General features: G+C 41.6%; 1 protein-coding gene across 1 annotated transcript in view; it reads right to left on the bottom strand.

The window, feature by feature from the left end:
* Positions 1-4,263: 4,263 nt before the first annotated feature.
* LOC132215424 (intracellular hyaluronan-binding protein 4-like) overlaps positions 4,264-23,139 on the bottom strand; it is a 107,367-nt gene continuing 88,491 nt past the window's right edge. Inside the window, 1 exon segment of the mRNA XM_059663607.1 lies at positions 4,264-5,005. Coding sequence (XP_059519590.1) covers positions 4,329-5,005 — 677 coding nt within the window. The 3' untranslated portion in view covers positions 4,264-4,328.

The raw sequence follows: 23,139 nt of genomic DNA, 5'->3' as shown, positions 1-23,139 counted from the left end.
ATCAAACAGGGAATATTAATGTAACCGCCAGCCAGGTGGGGGAGGAAAGAACATTGCTACTTTTAGAAACTTCCAATGGACTCCTCCCAATCTTTACTCACTGTTTGCCTCCCAAGGTAACCATTATATTAAACTTCCTTGTTTTATTTATAGTTCTACTACCTAAACATGTATCTCTAAAGCTATAGTTTACCTTTATGCAGCATTTCTCAGGCATTTACTGGTATACATGTGCGACCAAAAAAAAAATGTTTGTTAAATATATTTTTATTGATTTCAGAGAGAAAGAGAGAGGGAGAGAGAGAGATAGAAACATCAGTAATGAGAGAGAATCATTGATCAGCTGCCTCCTGCATGCCCCTCACTGGGGATCGAACCCGGGACCCTTCAGTCTTCAGGCCGATGCTTTATTCACTGACCCAAACCAGCTAGGGCCAAAAAAAATTTTTTTAAAGAGAGTAAACCAAAAGGAAAAACAAATTGGGGTTCAGGAAACTGGGAAAACAACACCAGGCTCCCCAAGAAGATGGGGAAGGGTAATCCCAGAAGAGCAGCTGACAGCCAGGGTAGAAAGCAATCAGTCCATATTGAAACAAGTAGGACAGTTCCAGCACAGAAAAATGAAATCAATATAATGCCTGATGCATCTGAATATATACTGAAAGGTGAATTGAAGAGCTGGTGAAAATTTGGACTTAATATAGGGAAAGGTTACATAGAAAATACACAAGAAAACAAAGGACAGTTTCACTGTGGAAAACAAAAGGCAGTGCAGGATAGTTATGCTAGTATATTCCCCGACTCAGTTGTAAATAATTTACACTGTCGTAGTGTAAACTCGGAGTATTGACCGGAGTGATATGATATAACAATGGTCGGACAGGAGAATGGGAAGTATGGGGATGGGGATTCAAAGAGCTAAATCCTTTAATATCAGGGAGTCAATAGATAATGCCTAACAGAACAATGTTATTTTAAACTACGGTAGTAAGTACCAAAAGAATCCACCAAAAGAGATAAAAATGGTTGTCTCTTAGGAAGGAGAAAATGAGGTAGAGTGAGGGTTACCGGTTTTCATATCAAACCTTGTAACACAGTTTGACTCTTTAAATCATGTGCATGTTAACGTTTGATGAAAATGAATGTTTAAAAAACTGTCTTAAAAAGAGTTACTTATGTGGAGATGAATGCATAAGTAGTGCTAGAAGCAAAATGAATAGGAAATAAGTTGGTAAGTTCATAAACCTAGATTGAATGTAGCTTTCCCTGAATGACCATTTGCAAATAGCTAATGAGGTAGTTTGAGATGCTCCAGGAATACCAGTCGACTCCTCTCATTCCATTCAAATAAACATTTTAGAGGATGTGTCTTCAAGATCCAGAGCACCAAAGCACAGGGAAATTAAAATGCTCAGAAAGTTCTTTTCCCAGTGAAATATTCACACACTTTCTATATTTTAACATAACGTTTGTTTTCTAGGTCACACCAGTCAAAAGGTGAATCATCAAGGACTTGATAACTCTTTTAATGATCTCAACCCTGGAAATCCCAGGCCTCTCAAACCTCCAAACCCTTTATTTCCCCAAGGAATTCCTCAGTGCCCATTGAAAGCGCCTGAGAGGACGCGGGAGGTAGCCAATTGAGCACACCCTTATGGATCAGATCTATTTTGGTTCAAATCCCAATTCTACTCTTAATAGGTGTGTGATCTTGGTAAAATTAGTTCATCTTTATTCATCATAGTTTCATCATCAAAAAATATAAGGATAAGAAAGTCTACCTTGCTCAATGGTTCTTGAGATCACATAGATGGTTTGTAGCCAATTTACTTAATGTTATAATTATTGTCATTGTTATAATTATAATAATAATTATTACTACTACTGCTGCTGTCAGAGGTGCCAGATACAACCCATGCCCAGTGACTGTACATAGAAGTTGCTGTACCTTTGTCTCATTCTCCATGGACTCTGACCTTGTAAGGCCACCGGCTAGCCACACCATTTCTGCCAACGAGCATCAGGGTCTGTCTTGCCACTGTCACCAACAGCTTTATAAGGCTTCCTATAATACTATGTGATTTTTTAGCTTTCTTAAAACTCCCCCACACTCCCTCCCCACCTTAATGAACCTGGAAAAACTATTTGTGAGGGCCAGGTAAGAGGAAATTTAAATTACAACATTCATTTATATAAAAACATTCCTTGAGCAATTGCTATGAATCCAACACTGCTGTGTGTGTAAAACATTCAAAGACAGAGCCTCTGATGTTCAGTGTCTCAAGGCTGATAAACATTAGCCACACCCCACATTTAGAGGTGTCCCTTTCTAACACTGCCCAGTGGTTTTTAGATTTCCTGTGTTTTCCAAGATGGCCGTAAAATCTCTCATCCCCAAAGTGTTTCTTACAATAGGACATTGACATTCCTGTTACAAAGAGTTTGGGTCTATGTTCCCTCCTCTTGAACCTGGGTGGATCTGTTACTTTAGAAAAAGTGTTGCTATATGACGTCCAAAACTAGGTTGTAAAAGGCAATACATCTTCTATATGTAAACACACACTCACACTCACACTCAACACACACACCAAAACCTAATTTAAAATAATAATCATCATTTTGCTCATGAATCTTCAAGGTGAGCAGGGATCAATGGGAACAGCTCATCTTGACTTTACCTGGGAAGGCATCCAATGGGGAGGCTAGACTGGGCTGGAGGATTCACTTCCAAACTGGCTCTCTCACATGGCTGGCAATTGGATACTGGCTGCCAACTCCTTTCCACATACGTCTCTCAATGGGGCATATTGGCTTCCTCACAGCATGCTGGCCTCAGCGTTTTGCATAGCAGCACAGGAATCCAAAGGCAAGTCGCACAAGAGAACAAGGCAGAATGTGCATGATCCTTTTTTAACTTCGCCTCTGTGGTGTCACTTCTGCTGCATTCTATACACGGAAGCAGTCACAAGTTCAAGGGAAAGAAACATAGATTCCATTTCTCCATGGGAGGAGTGTCAAAGTCATAATGTGGAGAGAGCATGGGGAATGGGAGATAGTAGTATACTATTTGGGGAAAATACAATCTGCCACACTTGTCACTTTGTCCGAGGGCTGCCCCCAGGCCACGGGAGACCTCCACGTGCCTGGGAACTGACATTCCTCCCATAGTCCTTAACCAATTACTGACAGAAGTGGGGCTACAAAAACTCCATCTTGCTTGCCTCCTGGTTGGGGCAAGTTTGAGGTGTGATCTGCACTGTCTCCAGAATTCCTCGGGGGATAGAGCCAAAGAGCTTCTTGGGGGACTTTTCTCAACATAACCCCCTTTCTTAGACCATTCCCACCTGGTCCTAGTTCCCTATTGCCCCAATGACGTTCCCTAAAAGTACTTTCACATAAATACTCATCTCAGAGTCTTCTTGGAAGACCTTAGGAAAAGCCTACCTAAGACACACATCATTCCATCCTAAGGTACCTTTGTGGTTTGTCAAAAGGAGCCTTTAAGAAAATTTAACACTGCACCCCAGAAATAGAGGTCATTATTTTCTTGAAATGATAAAAGAACTTACACATACAGATGTTAATAAAAACACACATGGAAAAATGATTGAGATATTACTTTTATTTTGGTTTTCACATCCTCCCTTATTTCCATTTCAAGAAAGTAGCCAGGCTCTTTGTAGTTCCTTGAAATAGGGTGTGTGTGTTTTTTCAGGGCAGGAAGCTGAAGTTTCTGGTTAGTCTTTTTTTTTTTAATATATTTTATTGATTTTTTACAGAGAGGAAGGGAGAGAGATAGAGAGTTAGAAACATCGATGAGAGAGAAACATCGATCAGCTGCCTCCTGCACATCTCCTACTGGGGATGTGCCTGCAACCCAGGTACATGCCCTTGACCAGAATCGAACCTGGGACCCTTCAGTCCGCAGGCTGACACTCTATCCACTGAGCCAAACCGGTTTTGGCTCTGGTGAGTCTTTATGAAAGCCCAAACTCCTTGTAGTTGTTATGTTCTGTGTCTTGGAGAAGAAGGAAAAAAGAAGACAATATCTTTCCACATCATCCTCACAGTCATCCTTTACTATATCATCTCTATATCGGGACTTGTGTATCACCACTGCTTTGGAAGGGACCGTGGACTCAGGTTTCCGGATGTTAAATTCAGGCTTCGGTCTGGTCTGTTCTTGCAGAGTTTTCCACTCATCTAGGGTCATCTCTTGAACTTGAGTTTCTTTTTTTTCTTTTTTCTTTTTTGGGGGGGGGGGAAGCAGTATCTATTGTTCTGAGTCTCTTCCCCAAGCAAGAAGTCTCTTCCCGGTGCTGGGAGCTTCACGCCAGAGCAGGAAAGTCTTCAGGGTCATCCGGGTTTGGAGCAACGTCTTGTGTCACCACGTCTGCTCTGGGTCCACAGTTCTCTGTCCTTCTGATCCTTCCCCGGCCTCCCCGTGTGCCACCTCTGGCTCCGCGCCCCGGACGAGGGAGGTTGCCAAAGTTAATCTCCAGCTGGGATGTGATGTCATTGGCCGCCTTCCGGAACACATGGGCATCATCCTCACAGTCATCCTTTACTATATCATCTCTATATCGGGACTTGTGTATCACCACTGCTTTGGAAGGGACCGTGGACTCAGGTTTCCGGATGTTAAATTCAGGCTTCGGTCTGGTCTGTTCTTGCAGAGTTTTCCACTCATCTAGGGTCATCTCTTGAACTTGAGTTTATTCTTCTACCTCCAACTCAGGAACTTTGGCTGGAGACCCCTCCTCCAGGGCGTCCGGGGACTCCTCCACCGGGGGCTCCTCCATAGGCGCAGCTGGCTCCACATCACTTTTATCACTCCCACCATATCTCTGAAATTCCCGTTTTCCTCTTTGGTCAAAACGATCCAAAGCTCTGTTCCCGGGACCACCGCGGCCTCTGCTCCGCAGGCCCCCTCTTGGGCCTCCATGTCTCAACGGGAAAGGTAGTGGAGGTTGGCAGGACCCACAAACATGGGACTCAGGAAGCTCTTGAAGGGAGATGGTTTGATGGCAGACCTAGTGGCTCACTGTATAAGCCGAGAATCTGAGGTTCCACCATATAAGGAATGGGGTTTCCTGCAAGTTGGCTGGAAAGTCACAAATCTGAGGTTAAAAAAAAGAAAATAAAAAAGGGATCAGCTCTCACAGGGAGAGGCAAGCATCTGAAGGTAAAGGAATAGGGTAGAAAGCAGAGGGTGTTCTGCCAGGGAACACATTTGAAGGTTATAATCCTCCTGTGTTTTCCCTTTAAGATTGCAAAAAAATAAAAGTAAAATTTAACCTCCAGTTTAACATCTTCTCTCAACTCTTCAGCAAAGTGTAAAATCCCCACACAACCCTGAGTGGTGTATGTTGAGAACAGTGTACTGGGGGTGGGGGTAGTAAAGGATATGCTACTTGTTTCACATCCCCTCTTCTAAAGGACTCACAGTGAGGGAGCCTTGTCCTTCAAAGAGACTATCCCAGGGAGTTCCACAAGTGACCACAGCAAAGCAATTGAGGACCCACCAATTACTCAGATGGAGTGTTGGAGGGATGGCTACTGGTGTGGAGGAATCCATATCAGAACAGAGTATAGAGTCAATAGTGAATACAACCACGGGCTACTGCATGACTTGCTGGCCAATGAGATGATATGTTATGGCACCATCTCTATTATAGATACACCAGGACTGGTGCATGGATTCATGCACTGGGGAGGTCCCTCAACCTGGCCTGCTCCCTCTCGCAATCCAGGACCCCTGGGGGGATGTCAGACTGCCAGTTTCGGTTCAATCTCTACAGGCCAGGCCGAGGGACCCCACCAGTGCATGAATCCGTGCACCAGGCCTCTACTATGCATATAAGATTTTTGGCTAATCTCTTCCCGCCCTCCCCTCTACCCCCTCCCCTCTGAGATTCATCAGTTTGTTCCATGTTTCCATGCCTGTGTGTTGAGCATCTGCTCCCTGGTGGTCAGTGTGCATTATAGCTACCGGTTGAACAGTCAAATGGTGGAACAGTCGGCTGGATGCTTAGGCTTTTATGTACATAGATATTTAGCTTGTTTTTTAAATGAACTCCCCTAAAGATATATGAACTTTCTAGTCAAACCTCTAAAACTCATTTTTAGTTAGAACTATGTATCTAGTTTTAGTCAATCTGAATTATTTTGAGCAACTTCAGGCCCCTCAATCATTGAAAGCATGTTAACACACTAAAGGAAGAGGTGAGGGAGCAGCCAACACAGTGAAAATAAAAGTCAGATGATGTGGTGGGAAAGATTAAAAAGCACCAAGCTCATAATGTTGGAAATAACCCTCAGAATTTTAAGAAAAGCTATTAAGAATGGAATAATACCTAGCCATTCCATTTCCTATGAAGGTTTCAATTTCCCACATGTAATTGAAACAATCTATAAATTCTATATTGCTCTGTTTTAGGTCTCCATGAATAAGGACAATGTCCAATTCGCATGCTCCAAGCACCTATCAGCTGTTAAGAATCCTTGAAAAAGAAATATTGACCACAATCTTTGGCTGATTCATGTGATGAATAGCCTTGGCTTGGATATATTCTGAAAACACTGCATTATAAGAAAATGTTTTTAATCTAGTTCTGAGAAATAACCCGAACCATATTTCTAGACAACTGACTCAGGAGAACAGCCTCCTTAAATAATGAAATTTGAAAACCTGTATGCGGGAGTAAAGCAAATTCAGTCTCACTGCTAGATTTTGGATTTCTATCCTCCTATAGAACTTCGCAGCTGGCATTTTGACTGTCCATTTCCGACCATTACAGTTGCCTGCCAGGAACAGCTTTGACAACTGTGAGATGGGCCTGATGCCTGGCTAACTCATTCATGATACTGAGTTGGAACAGAGCTGACTCTCCCAATAGACTCTGTGTTTCATGTGTTACAGACATTCAAGAGAAAGCTGGATTAAAGGAAAGAAAGAAAGAAGAAAGAAAGGAAGGAAGAAAGAGAAGGAAGAAGAGAGGGAGGGAGAGAGGAAATGAGAGAATGATGGTGGATGAATTAATGCTATACTTTCCTAGTCCATTTACTTTCCTATTCTTTGGAAGGGCTTTCTCACACCTTCTCTCCTCTAACCCAAAGACCCCTCCCACATTCTTACTCTCAGCCAAGTCTCACTTTCTTCTTCATGGAGAAATGTGAAACAACATAAATTTGGTAAACTCTGCCACCCCTTCTACCCATCTACTACCTCCAAGGCGATATTCCCATCTTCTCACCTGATAACATATGAATTAATCACACTCCTATCTAAAAATGATCCCTCAGCCCCACTGGTATGGCTCAGTGAGTCGACCTATGGACCAGGAGTTCACTGGTTCAATTCCTGATCAGGGCACATTCCCAGGTTTTAGACTCAGTCCCCAGTAGGGGGCATGCAGAAGGCAGCCAATCAATGATTCTCTTTCATCACTGATATTTCTATCTCTCTCTCCTTGTCCCTTCCTCTCTGAAATCAATAAATATATATTTTTAAAAATAAAAAGGATCCTTCATCTTTGCACTTGATCCCATCCCCTCTCAACTACTAAAGGATGCTGTTCTAACGATTCTCCCTCTCTCTCTTATCATCAAATGTTCACCCTCTACTAAATCATCCATATCAGTTTACAAAAACGTTATTTCTCACATTTTAAAAAATCCTTTCTGGAACTTCCCACTTTTCCTGTAGCTGCCACTTTCTTTCTTTCCTTCCCTTGCAGCAAAGCCTTTGAAAGTGCTAGTCAAACACCTTAACTGCAATTCTTCGCTTCTCTTATCTTAACATAAATCAACTCCAACTTGGCTTTTTCTACCACCGCTCCACCAGTACTGCTCTTATTAAGGTCTCCTCTGTATGGCTAAGCCCTGTTGGCTATTCTTGGATAATTCCGTTTAGTTTTCCTCTCTGAGCCTCAGTTTTCACCTTCAAATTAAACAAGACATGAAGCAGATGAATTCTAAAGTACCTTCCGCTTCTACATGCCATGACTCAATAAACTATGTGAATCCAAGGGGTTCAAAATAGATGCGAAGAACTTTATTCTGATGCAGAATCTCAGGACAAGTGGGAGGCCTGGTAGGCTGTGGCTAAGTCGCCTTCTCTGATGCCCAGCCTGCCATGAGGCTTTCCTGGCTGAGTCACTGCAGCTGCCCTCCAGATGACACTGATCTTGGAGAAGCTGCAGTGTCTACCCCACGCCACCCCTGATGCACAGGCTACACAACCAAGGACTTCTTCATGCGATTCCAGCAGAGATTTCCTGTCTCTGCCAAATTTAAATCACGGCAAATTACTACTTGATGTCCCCTGGTTGGACTTTTGCCTTTGATCCTACCCCTCATTACCCCTTGGTTTGCAGCATCAAGGCAGAGTTGCTAAGAACAAATCTCTGACCCAGCTCAGTAGACTGTAAACTGTCCCATGGCCTTTATCAGCAAATGATCCTATGAATCTCTCTGCTCTTGGGCACAGAGTCCCTGGAATAGCAGCTGTCATACCTGTCTCTCCCCCACAGGACAAATGCCATTTTCTGAAAGAAGGATAAAGGCTGAGCTGTAGGAAATCTGCCCCCCATGGGACACTCACTGGGGAAGCAGAAAGACAAGTTGGGCATCCACTGGTTAGTTCCATCCCTGCTGCAGGTGCCAATGGAGAATTGGCAGGGAGGGCCCAGACCATGGAGAAGTCAGCAAGATTCGGACGGCATCATGGTGTGAGGTGCAGATGCATCAGGGAGGCTTCTTAGTGCCACCACTGGGAACACCTGGGAAAGGAAATCTCTCAGCAACAGTAAGCCTGGGGCATGGGTCTCATCTCCCTTATCAAGCCTGAATCCCCACTGCTCCAACAGGGATCACGTCACAAAAGTCATGTGGTTTGGTGAGCCAGGCCAAAGTGTCAAGAGTTAGGGGATGGATAGTCTTTCCCCAAAGACAAGAAAGCATATCTTTTTCCTAAGAACAAGTGTCTCTTTCACAAAAGTCCCAGCAAGCACACCCAGGTAATGACCTGTTCCTAACGGCGTGCCCAGCATCAAACTTGCTGTGGACGATGAAGATGCAGCTGATGCTTCTCACAGAGGCCTACCGCTGGTCCTTCTGCCTGAAATACCTTCCACCTGCTCCCTCACCTAAAAACTGAGACTCATCCTTCCAGACCCAAATAAAATGTCCTCTATGAAAACTCGCCCAATCCTTCCCCAGCCTAAATACACACACACACACACACACACACACACACACACACACACACACCCCAATAGATCATTGTCTTCTCTATAATATCTCAATATTTTTTTCATAATGTGGTTACTCAATCCATAAATACTTTGAAGAAATAGGCTTATACTAAAAATGCTTAATTGTGACATCTTATCAATGGGATATAAATTATATATGTTAATGCTATTATCCAATGATGAACAACTATAATAAGAGTAATAAAAACATGTCTTCAGAGCAAGCAATAGCTAACACACATACACATTTCTCTTTGGTCCTCAAAATGAGCAATTCTCACTTGCTTTTCTATAAGGATTTTTAGCTTTTTCAGCAAGAAACAACTAAGAAGAAAAAAAGGCAAGACAATGTAAGGCAAGGTGACACAACTTCACAGTTTTCCCCCTTTCTTTACCTGGTGAAAATTACTTTTCTGCTTAACAATTTTCAACTTTACCTCAAACAGAAGCTGCCCAAACTTGCCATAAATATAGAAATCAGAGCTATAGATGACAGTCACATCAATGTTGAATTTTTATTCAAAGTCGGTGTTCAAGCTTGACATTCCATCTTATGTCACTGCCATTTTGAAGATTGGAGAGAAGAAAAGTGCAAGAATGTTCAGTCCAGCTGGTTGGGGATAATGAGACATCTAGTTCCTGCAGCAAATTGACATTTGGTGGAGATCTATCAATAGACCTTCATTAAGCACTGTGGGTTCAGCCTATGCTTAAGTGAATTTTCTCTACTCTGATAAAAGACACTTCTAAGGAGAAGGGGACTTGGATCATGAATGAGAACTAGAGAGCGGTTCATGAGAATGGACAAAATCTACCTGGGGAGTGTTCCTTCAAGCCAGGGGTTGGCAAACTTTTCTGTAAAGGATGTATCCTTCAGTTTTAAAGGATATATGGTCTCTGTAACAGCTACTCAACTTTGCCACTGTAGTACAAAAGCAGCCATAGATAATAAAAAATGAATGGGCCTAGCTGTGTTCCAATAAAACGTAATTTTCACCAACAGGTGACTAGTCAAAGTTTGCAGGCCCCCTCTAAACTACTATTTCCTAAAATATTATATATAGAGTGTCCCAAAAATGTATACACACTTTGAATATTTATTAATTCCAATGAGTTAAATTGAAAAGAAAGAAACATCAATTGAGATATTAGCTGTTAGTGTATACATTTTGGAGGCACACCCTGTATATACCATCATGGGTACCTGGGTGTACTGGATGATTTTAGGGAGCTCACAAAGAAATATGTTAAATTATCTTTGTAATTGAATGAATACTAGAAACAAATGTATAATTACCTATCAAACTTACAATTTCATGCATATTATTAGTTAGAATAGGACTAACTTTATTTTTAAGTAAAAAAAAAAAGACTTGATTTAAAGAAAAAATAATAAGTAAATAAAAGGAGGATATTGATATTGCAAAAATCTTGTAGTCCCACTGGGTGGGTTGGTTGTTGGTTGGAGCATCATCCTGGGCACCAAAAATATTGCATGCTCGATTGCTGGTCAGAGCACATACCTCAGCTGTGGGTTCCATCCCCAGTCAGGCCATGTATGGAAGGTAATCAATCAATGTTTCTCTCTCTCTCTCTCTCTCTCTCTCTCTCTCTCTCTCTCTCTCTCTCTCTCTCTCTCTCCTTTTGCTTATCAATAAAAACATTTCCTCCAGTCCTAGCTGGTTTGGTTCAGTTGATAGAGCATTGCCCGGCTGACTCAAGGGTCTCAGGGTCCATTCCAGTCACGGGCACATGCAGGGGTTGCGGCTCGATCCCCAATGGGGGGCGTGCAGGAGGCAACCAATCAATGATTCTCTCTCATCATTGATGTTTCTATATCTCTCTCCCTCTCCCTTCCTCTCTGAAATCAATAAAAATATGTATATTTTTAAAAAAACATATCCCCCAGTGAGGGTTACAAAAAAAATCTTGTAGGTGATACATAAATGTTCAAAGCCTGCCAACATGGCTCTAAGCCGCACTTTCATCCTCCCCACTGACACGATGCAGCCTCCCTTCATCTTTATGACCACTGCTATCTGCACTGGATTTTTCCCTCTGGAAAATGGCTAGGACTCAGACTGGTTCACAAAAGTGAACTATGTTTTGTCTTGAAGTCTTTCAACTATTATCTGACCATATTTATAACTTTATTTGGAATATTTTTGATATCTTTAAAATTAAAGAAAAATAGACATTGTATCATTTTTATAACTTCAAAAGAAAAATATCCACTTTATGAAATTCAGAACCTTTGTTGAAAGGGCAATCAGAGATGATTTGTGTAATTAGCTTTTGAGGATTTGGAGTGGAAGGGCAAGAAGGGCTTTTTGTTCATATTTCTAGCTCCCAGTATGCCACCTATGTAAATCATATTTCAGAAAATGCTGTTTCAAACCATGGAAAATAAAAATTTAAAGGTCAAAGAACATAAGGCTTTTCTCCCTCTCACCTCTTTTCTAAATAGTTAAGCCTGTTGACAATTTTCTCTCAAAGTCCCCCTTGGCTTCCAGGTAGAGGCTTAATTCCTAGAGATAAGTCGCCTTCTTCCTAGAAAAGAGGATCAGCTCAGCACAAGTATCAATCCCACTGTGTCTTCTCATTGACCTTCATTATTTGGATTTCTATGGTCAATGTGAACAAGAAATCAGCAGAGCAGAAGCCTAGATTCAGAAACAAGACGCAGCTGGATTAAAGTCCAGCTTGGCCATTTTTTAATCCTACTTTGTAGAATCCTGATAAATATTCAAGATAAACTATGTAAAGTCTCAAACATGGTTGCTGACTAGATTTAGCAAATAAAAATAGAGGCGATCTGTATTTTATCTGTCAACTCTACTCTGGCACAGTGTACACTTGCAATACATTTTATAAATTGTTATCTTTATTGGAAACACATCACGTTTCTGTCTCTTCATGCTGTTAATTTCTGGAAAAATAAGAACACGTCTTGCAATGAGCACCTTATTGCTTTCCTCGGAAATAGAAACTTGGCTTTAGATTCTGAAAGAAAGAGGAAGGAAAGATCAAAGACTCTGTGTTAGCCCTGGCCAGATAGCTCAGTTGGTTGGAGCATCATGCCCTACACCAAAAGGTTGCAGGTTCAATTCCCAGTCAGGGCACGTAACTAGGTTGTGAGTTCAATCCCAGTTGGGGCTCATATGGGAGGCAACTGATCCATGTTTCTCTCTCCTATAGGTCTCTCTCTCTCTCTCTCTCTCTCTCTCTCTCTCTCTCTCTCTCTCTCCCCCTTCCTCTCTCTAAAATAAAATAAAAACTCTGCATTAAACAAAATGGATATTGGAAAAGATCAAGTAAATTCAGAGGGGAAATCATGCCTATTGGAAAAGCAGTCTCTGGAAAGGTAAATTCCCTGACAGCAATTTCTTCAAAATTCTGCATTGAGTCTGCACTGGAATCCAGTTCTCTGAGCCTCTGTGGCTCATTTAAGCTGTGGCAGGCCTCTATTAGGAAAAGAAGGATGAGGTTCAAGTTCGGGACATATATGACATGCCCCCCCCCCATTTTTCTGGAATAGAGAAGAGGAAGAGGACCCAGTCTTTCCAGCTGACACCCGTGTCACCTCTCATAGCAACTATGACCACAGGCGTCAGATTGCTTCTAACTGTGAGGCAGCATGTGCTGGTGAAGTTGGCTGCTTTACAGCATGTTTTTGTTTGCCCAAGGTGACTGAGCAAAAAGAATATAGGGAGCATAGAGAACCAGGGATGCTCTGCCAACAGCTTGTTTCCTAGAATGCTTCTCTTTGTCATCTTCCTGAAAATGAATGACTGATAAGGCATCTACAGTCAGTATGTCAATACAAGATGCCTTTGAAAAACAGGGGCAAAGGCTGCTCTCCATCCTACTTGTATTGTGAACCTCAAATAATGAATTACATGTCTTCACCATAATAAAGCTGTTCAGGTGTGACTTCTGTGACCATTTCCAGGCATAGTATTTTAAAATGTTTAAGGGGGAATAAAAGAGATCTCTGCTTCCTGAAGTATGGCTGATAAATATTCTGAAAAGCATATTTATTAACATATAACTAGATCCTGAACAAATTACAACATCAATGTTTTTCAAAGCACTGCTGAGCTCATAAGAAAGTATCACCAAATAGGTGGAGGGGGTGAGGAAAAGGCAGTACGATGTAACCAGAGCCCTAACCGGTTTGTCTCGGTGGATAGAGTGTCGACCTGCGGACTGAAGGGTCCTAGGTTCGATTCTGGTCAAGGGCACATACCTTGGTTGCAGGCACATCCCCAGTAGGGGGTGTGCAGGAGGCAGCTGATAGGTGTTTCTCTCTCATTGATGTTTCTGATTCTCTATCCCTCTCCCTTCCTCTCTGTAAAAAATCAATAAAATATATTTTTTTAAAAAAAGATGTAACCAGAAAGATGAACAATGAGGAAGAGCAAAACTCAGTGTCTTCTTGAGGGAAAATGCCAAGAACAGAATTAGAAAAGGGTTACTAAAAAGGGGCAGGTGAGAACCTAACCTAAGTCCTCTGTATTATTAGACTTGGATTCTCAAAGGCCATTAAAGTGGTCCCAGATTAGTAGCCCCACTGGCTTCCAGTGGAAACATAAAATCCTGTCTAGTGACAGGCTGTCAGTAATTTCACCCAATAAGGTCACTTAAATATGATCTCATAATATAATGTTACCTATACACAAGAAAACAATTTGTTATACATAAAAATAGCATGAAAATATAGTGTATTATCAGATACAAATTATAAAATAAGAATGAAATGTTTAAAGAAATAAAAGATAAAACTAAAAATAAGCAAAAAAGGAAGATAAAAAGAATTTGTGGAATTTAAAAATAAACAAAATAAAGTTTTAGAAATGAAAAGTATAATAGCTAAAAATAAAAACTCAACAAAAATAAGGATAAAACTGTTTAATATAACTGAAATTATATTAGTGAACTGAACAATGATAAATAAAATAGAGGCTAATAAGAAAATAGAAAAGATCAATGAAACAGCGAGCTGGTTTTCTGAAAAGATAAACAAAATAGACAAAGTTTTGCCTAAACTCGCTAAGGGTGGGGGCATGGTGAGGGAGAGAGAGAGGACTCAAAAAAATAAAATCCTATATAATAAAGAGGGAATATGCTAATTGACCATCACACCCTCACAAGATGGCGGCACCCAGTCCCCTCAGCCCCACCAGGAGCCTTGGGTTCTCCTGCACCCCCCACTGACTGAAGCTCAGGCAAGCAGGGGCAGGCAAGAAGCAGGCAAGCCTTGGATGGCGCTGCCCAGCCACCCAGGGCTGGCCCAAGAAGCAGGCAAGCCTCGAATGGCAGCTGCCCAGCTGCCCAAGGCCGGCCCGAGGCACAGGTAACCAGGGCCAGCCGAGGCTTGTGCTGCCGGCAGTGGCAGCAGCAGAGGTGTGATGGGGGCATCACTAGCCCTAATAAGAAGAATGCTAAAGCCACAACAGCTACTGTGGTTCTTCAAGCAATGGGCCTTTTACTAAAGGACCTCATGGCTAATGCCACTTGCTTCAGGAGTGCCTCACGTAGATAGATTGAGGTTTTATATTAATCATTTCAGATAAATTTACTCTGCACCAAAATGTATTTCCTCTTTAATGTTGTAAATATTTGGCAATTTAAAATATTGTGTAAAAAGCAATCTGTAAAAACATCTCCTGGCTTTGATTTTTTGTACCATGGAAATTGTATTTAACCGTACAGGGTTTTGGTATGTTTATATTATTTACTTTAGTGATGTTTGTTTAAGTGGCTAACATCCAAAAGATTGTTTGAAGGCATCTGTAATCTTCAGCCTTCCCCTGGTTGAGGGGTTGCCTCCCGCCCCTGAGGGCTCCTGGACTGTGAGAGGGGGCAGGCCAGGCTGAGGGACCCCCACCTCCAGTGCATGAATTTTCATGCACTGGGCGTCTAGTTAGAAATAAAAGAGACATTACAACTGATACCATAAAAACACAAAGAATCATAAAAGATTTATATGAACAATTATACACCAACAAATTGGATAACCTAGACGAAATTCCTAAAAACATACAACCACAGGCTGGTGTGGCTCAATGGTTGGGTAACAACCTGTGGACCAGAGGTTGGGGTTCGATTCCCAGTCGGGGCACGTGCTTGGGTTGCAGACTTGGTCCCACTGGGTGAGCAGGAGGCAGCCAATCAGTGATTCTCTCTCATTATTGATGTTTTTATCTCTCATTTCCTCTCTGAAATCAATAAAATATATTTTTTTAAAGAAGAAGAAATGAAAACCATTAAGAAATAGAAAATATGAACAGACCAATTACTACTAAGGAGACTGAATTAGTAATCAAAAATCTTCCAACAAACAAAAGTCCAAGACCAGATGGTATCACTGGTGAATGTTACCAAATATTTAAAAAAAGAATTAATTCCAATTCTTTAACTTTTCCAATGAGGCCAGCATTACCCTAATACCAAAACCAGACAAGGACAACATAAGAAAAAAGTTACAGGGCAATATCCTTGATAAACATGGAGGCAAAAGTCCTCAACAAAATATTAGCAAACCAAATTCAACAGTAAATTAAAAGTATTATACACCATGATCAAGTGGGATTTATTCTAGGGGTGCAAGGATAGTTCAACATCCACAAATCAATCAGTCAATCAATGTGATACACCACATTCACAAATCAAAGGATAAAAATCATATGTTCATCTTAATAAATGCAGAAAAAGCATTTGATGAAATTCAACATCCATTTGTGATAAAAAATAGCAAAGTTGGTATAGAAGGAACAGACCTCAACATAATAAAAGTGATATATGACATCAGACTCAGTGGTGAAAGGCAGAAAGCTTGTTTAGATTTCAAAGACATAGTCAGTGGTCATCAGGCCTGACCTCTCTGTGTGATACCCAGAGATCAGTTTGAAAACTGAGAGTAGTCCACACCATAGCTCACTTCTCTTGTTCTTACTGAATTGATTCTGGTCTGTTTCACACACAGGCTACTCCGTAGCATGTCTACCACTGTACCTACAGCTTTAAAGGCTCCCTTTCTCCTCTTTCCTCCTGTCTTTACTTTTCCCCTCACTCTCTCATTGGAAGGGCAAGGAAAACCACCTCTTGGCTGTCATTTGCTTAATGGAGAGCAGTGATGGTCAGCAGGGTTCTGGCTCACAGCCCCCGCAGCATCTGCCTTCTTGTGTGTGAGTGTGGGTGGGAGTGCTGCCTCGCTTCATAGCTGCATTGATAATAACAGTGAACACTGGAAACAAACAACATACTTTTGAATGGGAGGGTAAATAAATTTTCAAGTGAAACCACACACAGAGCATTATACAGTATTAAAAATGAATGCACCAGCCTGGACGATGTGGCTCAATGGTTGATTGTCCACCTATGAACCAGGAGGTCACAGTTCAATTCCGGGTCAGGGCACATGCCTAGGTTGTGGGCTCAACCCCAGTTGGGGGCATGCAGGAGGCAGCCCATCAATGAGTCTCTCTCATCATTAATGTTTCTATCTCTCTATTCCTCTTCCTTCCTCTCTGAAATCAATAAAAAATATATATATATTTTTAAATGAACGAACTATTGATATGTCCATACAATATATACATACATCTTTGAGTACAAAAAAGTAAGTCACAGAATCCACATATGCAAGATCCTTTTTTTATGAAGCTTGAGAACAAGCAAACAAAATTATGTGTAATTTACAAAAACATACATCAATGTTAAAAACTGCTTTATGAAAAGTAAAGGAAATCTCAAAATTTGGGGTAGTATTTCCCTCTGGGGCAGGAGGAAAGGGGGATGCAATGAAGGAAGGGCACACAGTAGACACCATAGTACTGGTAATACTCTATTTTTTTTTAACTTTGGTGACGGGTTCACCAATTTTGTTTTATTATGTTCACTGATCACATATCTGTCACATATTTTTATTTATCAAATATTATGTGCCTACCTTAATTAGATAGATTCTATATATGCTGACAAGAAAATATCTTTAAGATATAGTATATAAATATAAAACAAGGAGCAGACCATTATGTGTATAACACAGTCCTGTATTGAAAATATACTATATATGTTTACACTTATAAAATTGTACAGAGGAAGTCTAGAAGCATATATCACATTCTTAAGAGTGGTTAAGTTTAAGGAGTGGAACAAGATGCAATAGACTCACCCTAATAACTTTAGACATCTCTATTCTTTTTTACTTTTGTAAAGATACGTTAGTATTTTTACTTGAACTTTTTTAAACTAGAGAAAGGAAAGTTATGTCAACACCTGTCACAGACAACTCTTTGGTAAATCATATGAGGACAAGATGTGAAAAGGTAACATCAACTTATTTCACCCACATGGTTTCCCTTTCATTGGAGATATTTCGTGCTTCCAGCCTGGGGCGTCGTTGTAGGAAATCTCACTACTACAGCCAAGACTGAAATCCACATTCTCTGATTCTGGGCTTCTTCTCAATATCCTGAGCTGCGGTGATTATGACCTGCTCGCCTTTTCGGGGGATTTTCAGGTGCATTAAAGCCCGGGACGAGACCTGGCAGCCTGTGGCAGAATCAGCCTGCAGATCCTATCCCACATCCATAGCGACAACTTGCATGGCACTTAACTTCTGATAATTACATTAAAAATCAATCATCTTCACATAAAACCTCCATTTCCCACTTCTCTTTAAAAATATCCCAATATGGCAATACCAACCTGAATTCTCACATGGCAGAAATCTGCTCCAGGCATGAGTCCCTCTCCCTCCCTCTGTCTCCTTTACCCAGAGTTTATTACCACACTTGTGCTGCCATTTTTATTAAAGAAGAATTAAAAGTAAATGGGTTTTTCTTCCCATCTCTACATAAATCAGAATATTGTTAAAAGGCCGTGTGTTTTAAGAGAATGAGAGAAAGCATATTTTCTTGTTGGAGTGGTTTCTTTCCCTATGGCTTCAAAATAATAAATAAATAAAAGTGAATCTGAGCTAAATAAATTAATTTAAGGTGGTTCAATGAAATAAATCATAACAAAGACTCAAATCTGAATAACTTTAAATATTTGAGTTTGTGATTCTGGAGTAAAGGAATCTTTGAATGCTTTCCCCTAATAATAATAATATCTATAACTAGAGGCCCGATGCACAAAATCCATGCAAGGGGCTCGGCCCCCACCGCTATGACAGCTGCCTCTGCCTCGGTCCCCACCACAGCAGCTTTGTCCAGAAGGTTGTCTGGTCTAATTAGCATATTAGCTTTTATTATTATAGATAGTTCCGTGCTCTCTTTACTAATGATTTCTATATCTGTCTAATCCAGACATCCTTGCTATCTCATCCCTACTATGACTTGTTATATGACTGAGTTAAGAGAACATATAATTTATTTAATAATAGGTACCAAATATCCTTAGTTACTCAAATACACAATTCCCACATGTTCAAGTTAAGAGAAAATGGACAGGAATGGCAATTACATATTTCTTCTAAACTATATGCCTCATTTTAGTCCTGACCTGATTCTCCTAGGATTCTGGATATATGATAAAGACTCATGCTTTGGCTATAAACACTATAACTGGAAAATATTTGAGAGCTTCAGAGTGGAAGATTCTTGTAAAATACTTTCTTCGGTGCTCAGAAGGGCTTTTATTAAACTTGCTAAAAGTAGTCCTTTTAGAAGGCTGTCAGGAGAGTTTATTTTCTTCAGTTCTGCTTGTGAGATTAGAGTGGCTATCCACAAGATAAGCTGTGATTTGATTACTCTCTGAGAAGATCTCAAGGGGAGGTAGAAAAGAACAAGGGAATGGGAAATTAATTTTGGCAATCATCAGGCACCAGGACACAGCAGTCTCACGGCAACCATAGCATTTTCTGTCCTGTTTACGGGTGAGGAAACCAAGGCTTAGACTGATGAAATAACTTGCCCAAAGCCACATAGACAGTAAGTGAAAGAGTCAGAATTTGAACTCATATCTGCGTGCAAAACCTCTGCCCACTCCACTCTCAAGGTTCTGGAAGTATGGAACCAACAGCACTGGCATAAGCTGAGAATGTGAAAATTATTACAAGTGCAAATTCTTTGGTCTAACTGCAGACCTTCTGAAAATGAAACTCTGGGGGGAGGTCACAGTGGTCTGTTTTCATAGGCTCCTGGGTAAATCTGATGCACACACACAGAGAACCACTGTGCTGTGCTAGAGCAATTCACAAAAAGGGACCTGATATCTAGAAAAGTGCTGAGCTGGGCAGACTCTTCATGAAAAGCTTAGATCAGTGGTTCCCAACCTTTTCTTGGCCGTGCCCCACCTACGCATCTCTAAAATCCTGATGCCCCCCACCCGTGATATATAATTCTTATTATTCAAAAAGTGAACTCCTGTCCTAACTGGTTTGGCTCAGTGGATAGAGCATCGGCCTGCGGACTGAAAGGTCCCAGGTTCGATTCCGGTCAAGGGCATGTACCTTGGTTGCGGGCACATCCCCAGTAGGAGGTGTGCAGGAGGCAGCTGATCAATGTTTCCCTCTCATCAATGTTTCTAACTCTCTATCCCTCTCCCTTTCTCTCTGTAAAAAATCAATAAAATATATTTTTAAAAAAGTGAACTCCTATTCATGCGAAGGAAGCCTAAAAGGCCATTAACATGGTGTAAACAAGCTTCCAAAGAACATGGCATCCATGAAAGAGAAAAATAAAAGAACGAAAGGACAGTTGAAATACTGAGGAAGAAATAACTAAGAAATTGTTAAAAAATAATAACATGAAATGATATGAAAAAATAGCAAAGAAAGTTTCAAAACATATAATAGAGAACTGAAATGCATAAATATGTCACAATATATATTTATATACTATATATGAGGCCCCTAGAACCATAGGAAATGCAAAAAATTCACTATTAATAACTCATTATCTAATTGCCCCCCTGTAGGGCATGTATCCCACTTTGGGAACCACTGGTTTAGACCCTAGATGGCTTCTAGTTTGGATCCTGGGAATGGCCTGAGAAAATGATTCCCACTTATAAATACTCTTCAAGAATGAGATTTAGTGGGTAATAAACAGGCATAGATGATGCCCTAAAGCAGTGGTCGGCAAACTGCGGCTCAGCAAACCGCGGCTCGCAAGCCACATGCGGCTCGTTGGCCCCTTGAGTGTGGCTCTTCCACAAAATACCGACTTCTGCGCATGGGCCACGAAGTTTCAATCACACTATATGTGTGCGCCCGCACGTGGTATTTTGTGGAAGAGCCACACTCAAGGGGCCAACGAGCTGCATGTGGCTCGTGAGCCACGGTTTGCCGACCATGGCCCTAAAGCAGGGGTGGGCAAACTTTTTGACTCGAGGGCCACAATGGGTTCTTAAACTGGACTCAGAAGAAGGAGCTGCGGCTGTGTTTCCCAACGTTGCCATGTTAACACTGCTGCTGGTGAAGGAGCGGAGGGGAGAGCAAGAGAACCCTCCGCTCTTTCGGCTCCGCGGGCCGGATAGAACAGCCGAACGGGCCGGATCCGGCCTGCGGGCTGTAGTTTGCCCACGGCTGCCCTAAAGGAACAGGGAATGATTTAGTTTTTCCTTTTATTGAATTTTATAGCTGGAAAGAGACTGATAACTAGTCCGGTTACAATAATCAAGAAAGTGAACTGATTTTCTCCAAAACACACAAGTAGTTGGTTAGCAGCAAGCTGGAACTAGAACACTGGTTTCCCAGATAGCAGTTTGTGCTTTTCTATTAGGTCTCCAATTCTCTTGCTATACTTCACATTAACCATTAGATATAGCACTGCATTTTCCTCTTCCAAGTCACAACATGCAAACTGAGACGATTTTAACTTTAAAATTCTGAAAAGGATTCCAATATTTTATTCAACCTTCCTTTTTCCCGGCTCTGGGCCAGGGAAGCCAGCCACCTGTTCTTAATCTATTTTTATCAGCTGGAGAAAAACTGAATGAGAGATGCCAGCAGTAACCTGGTCCAGAAATAGGGCATGGGGCCCCCTGTTAAAGAAGCTGCCGTGGGCAGGGAAATTGCAGGGACAGCTGGCAGGCAGAGATGTAATCAAGAATGAAGACACAGCAAGTGCCTGCTGTCATTTGGAACTTTTTCCTGCCTGGGTTTCCCACTTTATTATAAGACAGCTTTGTCAGAAGAGGCACAATGAAGAAATTAAAAATTAGATCTAAATGACCAGGAACATCCCTGACCAGTTTGGCTCAGTGGATAGAGCGTCAGCCTGCAGACTCAAGGGTCCCAGGTTCGATTCCGGTCAAGGGCATGTACCTTGGTTGCGGGCACATCCCCAGTGGGGGGTGTGCAGGAGGCAGCTGATCGATGTTTCTCTCTCATCGATGTTTCTAACTCTCTATCCCTCTCCCTTCCTCTCTGTAAAAAAATCAATAAAATATATTTTAAAAAAAAATAAATGACCAGGAACAGAATGAGAGGACAAGTACAGAAATTAAGTCCAGCCCTAGCTGGTTTGGCTCAGTGGATAGGTGCAGCCTGCAGATTGAAGGGTCCCAGGTTTGATTTTAGTCAAGGGCACATGTCCGGGTTGTGGGCTCCATCCCCAGTAGGGGCCGTGCAAGAGTCAGCCAATCAATGATTCTCTCTCATCACTGATGTTTCTCTCTCTCTCTCCCTCTCCCTTCCTCTCTGAAATAAATAAGAAGATAGTTTTAAAAAGAAAGAAATTAAATCAAAGGTAACAGGATAGAATTAGCTCAAACCCTGATTGCCTGGGCCCCTGGCAGAGAAGTATGGGAAACCAGAATCCAACTTGCTACATAGGCTTCCCAGATGAAAAAGGGATGGGGAACAGGAGAGAGAATTAATGCAAATCTTAAGAACTACTAGGGTGGTCCTAATTGGTTTGGCTCAGTGGACAGAGCATTAGCCTGTGGAATGAAGGGTCCCAGATTTGATTCCAGTCAAGGGCTTGATCCCCAGCACTGATTGGGGCATGTGCGGGAGGCAACCAATTGATGTCTCTCTCTCACAGCGATGTTTCTCTGTCTCTCCCTCTCCTTCACCCTTTCTCTAAAAATCAATGGGAAAATATCCTCAGGTAAGGATTAACAAAAAAAATAAAGAACTACTAGGTGGATATGAAAAAGGGAGAGAGCTATTTGGGCAAAAGTAAAGCAAGAGCAAGTTAAAGAGTCAAAGTTAATGAGTCTAACTTCCTGATTTGGGGTTGAGAGGGGTGCTGCAGAGGGACCACTGATGATCTGAATGAAAGATACAGAGCCAGCCTGTCACATGAATCTTTATTATGGATCATTAAAAGTTGCGAGGAAAGTGATATTTTGGTTATGGTTTTATACCAAACAGAACTGCATTGTGCCTCCTAAGATGGCATAAAGATGAGGAGGCAAGTTGGTACAAAGGAAACAGTATGGCTTGTTCCCAATGAGAGGTGGCCCAAGGTGGCCTGGGGCAAGGCCTACAAGTGGGTGGGCTCACCGGAGCAAAACGTAGTGCATGTAAACCAGCAACTGTGTTGGAATCCAGGTCAAGGAGAGAATTAAAAATGGTCCCAAATGAGGTCAAATTAGGAAAATGTGCAGAGTCAAAAATAGGGATTCGAGGAGACGAGTAAAGCAGGAAGTGAGCATGAAAGCACCAAAAATGTCAGCTAGCACCTGTGGCTTTCTAATTCACCAGGAGCTGGTTCCATAAGTGGGCTTCCTGATTTAATAGTTAGGGTCAGAAATTGGGCAAGTACCGGTTAGGTGGCCTTTACCAAGTTCTTCTCTTTCAGTGGCAGCCTGCTTACCTACAAAGAGAGGGATTGAAATTTTCCCTCCAAGTGCCACATCCCAATCCCACCAAGTGACTGTGGAAACCAACTTACAAGTGATGTGTGCAGAAAAGGCTATG

This window comes from Myotis daubentonii, chromosome 14, assembly GCF_963259705.1.
Source record: "Myotis daubentonii chromosome 14, mMyoDau2.1, whole genome shotgun sequence".
Classification (NCBI taxonomy): Eukaryota; Metazoa; Chordata; class Mammalia; order Chiroptera; family Vespertilionidae; genus Myotis; species Myotis daubentonii.
Note: the sequence above shows the minus strand (reverse complement) of the source record. Positions and strands in the feature narration are given on the sequence as shown.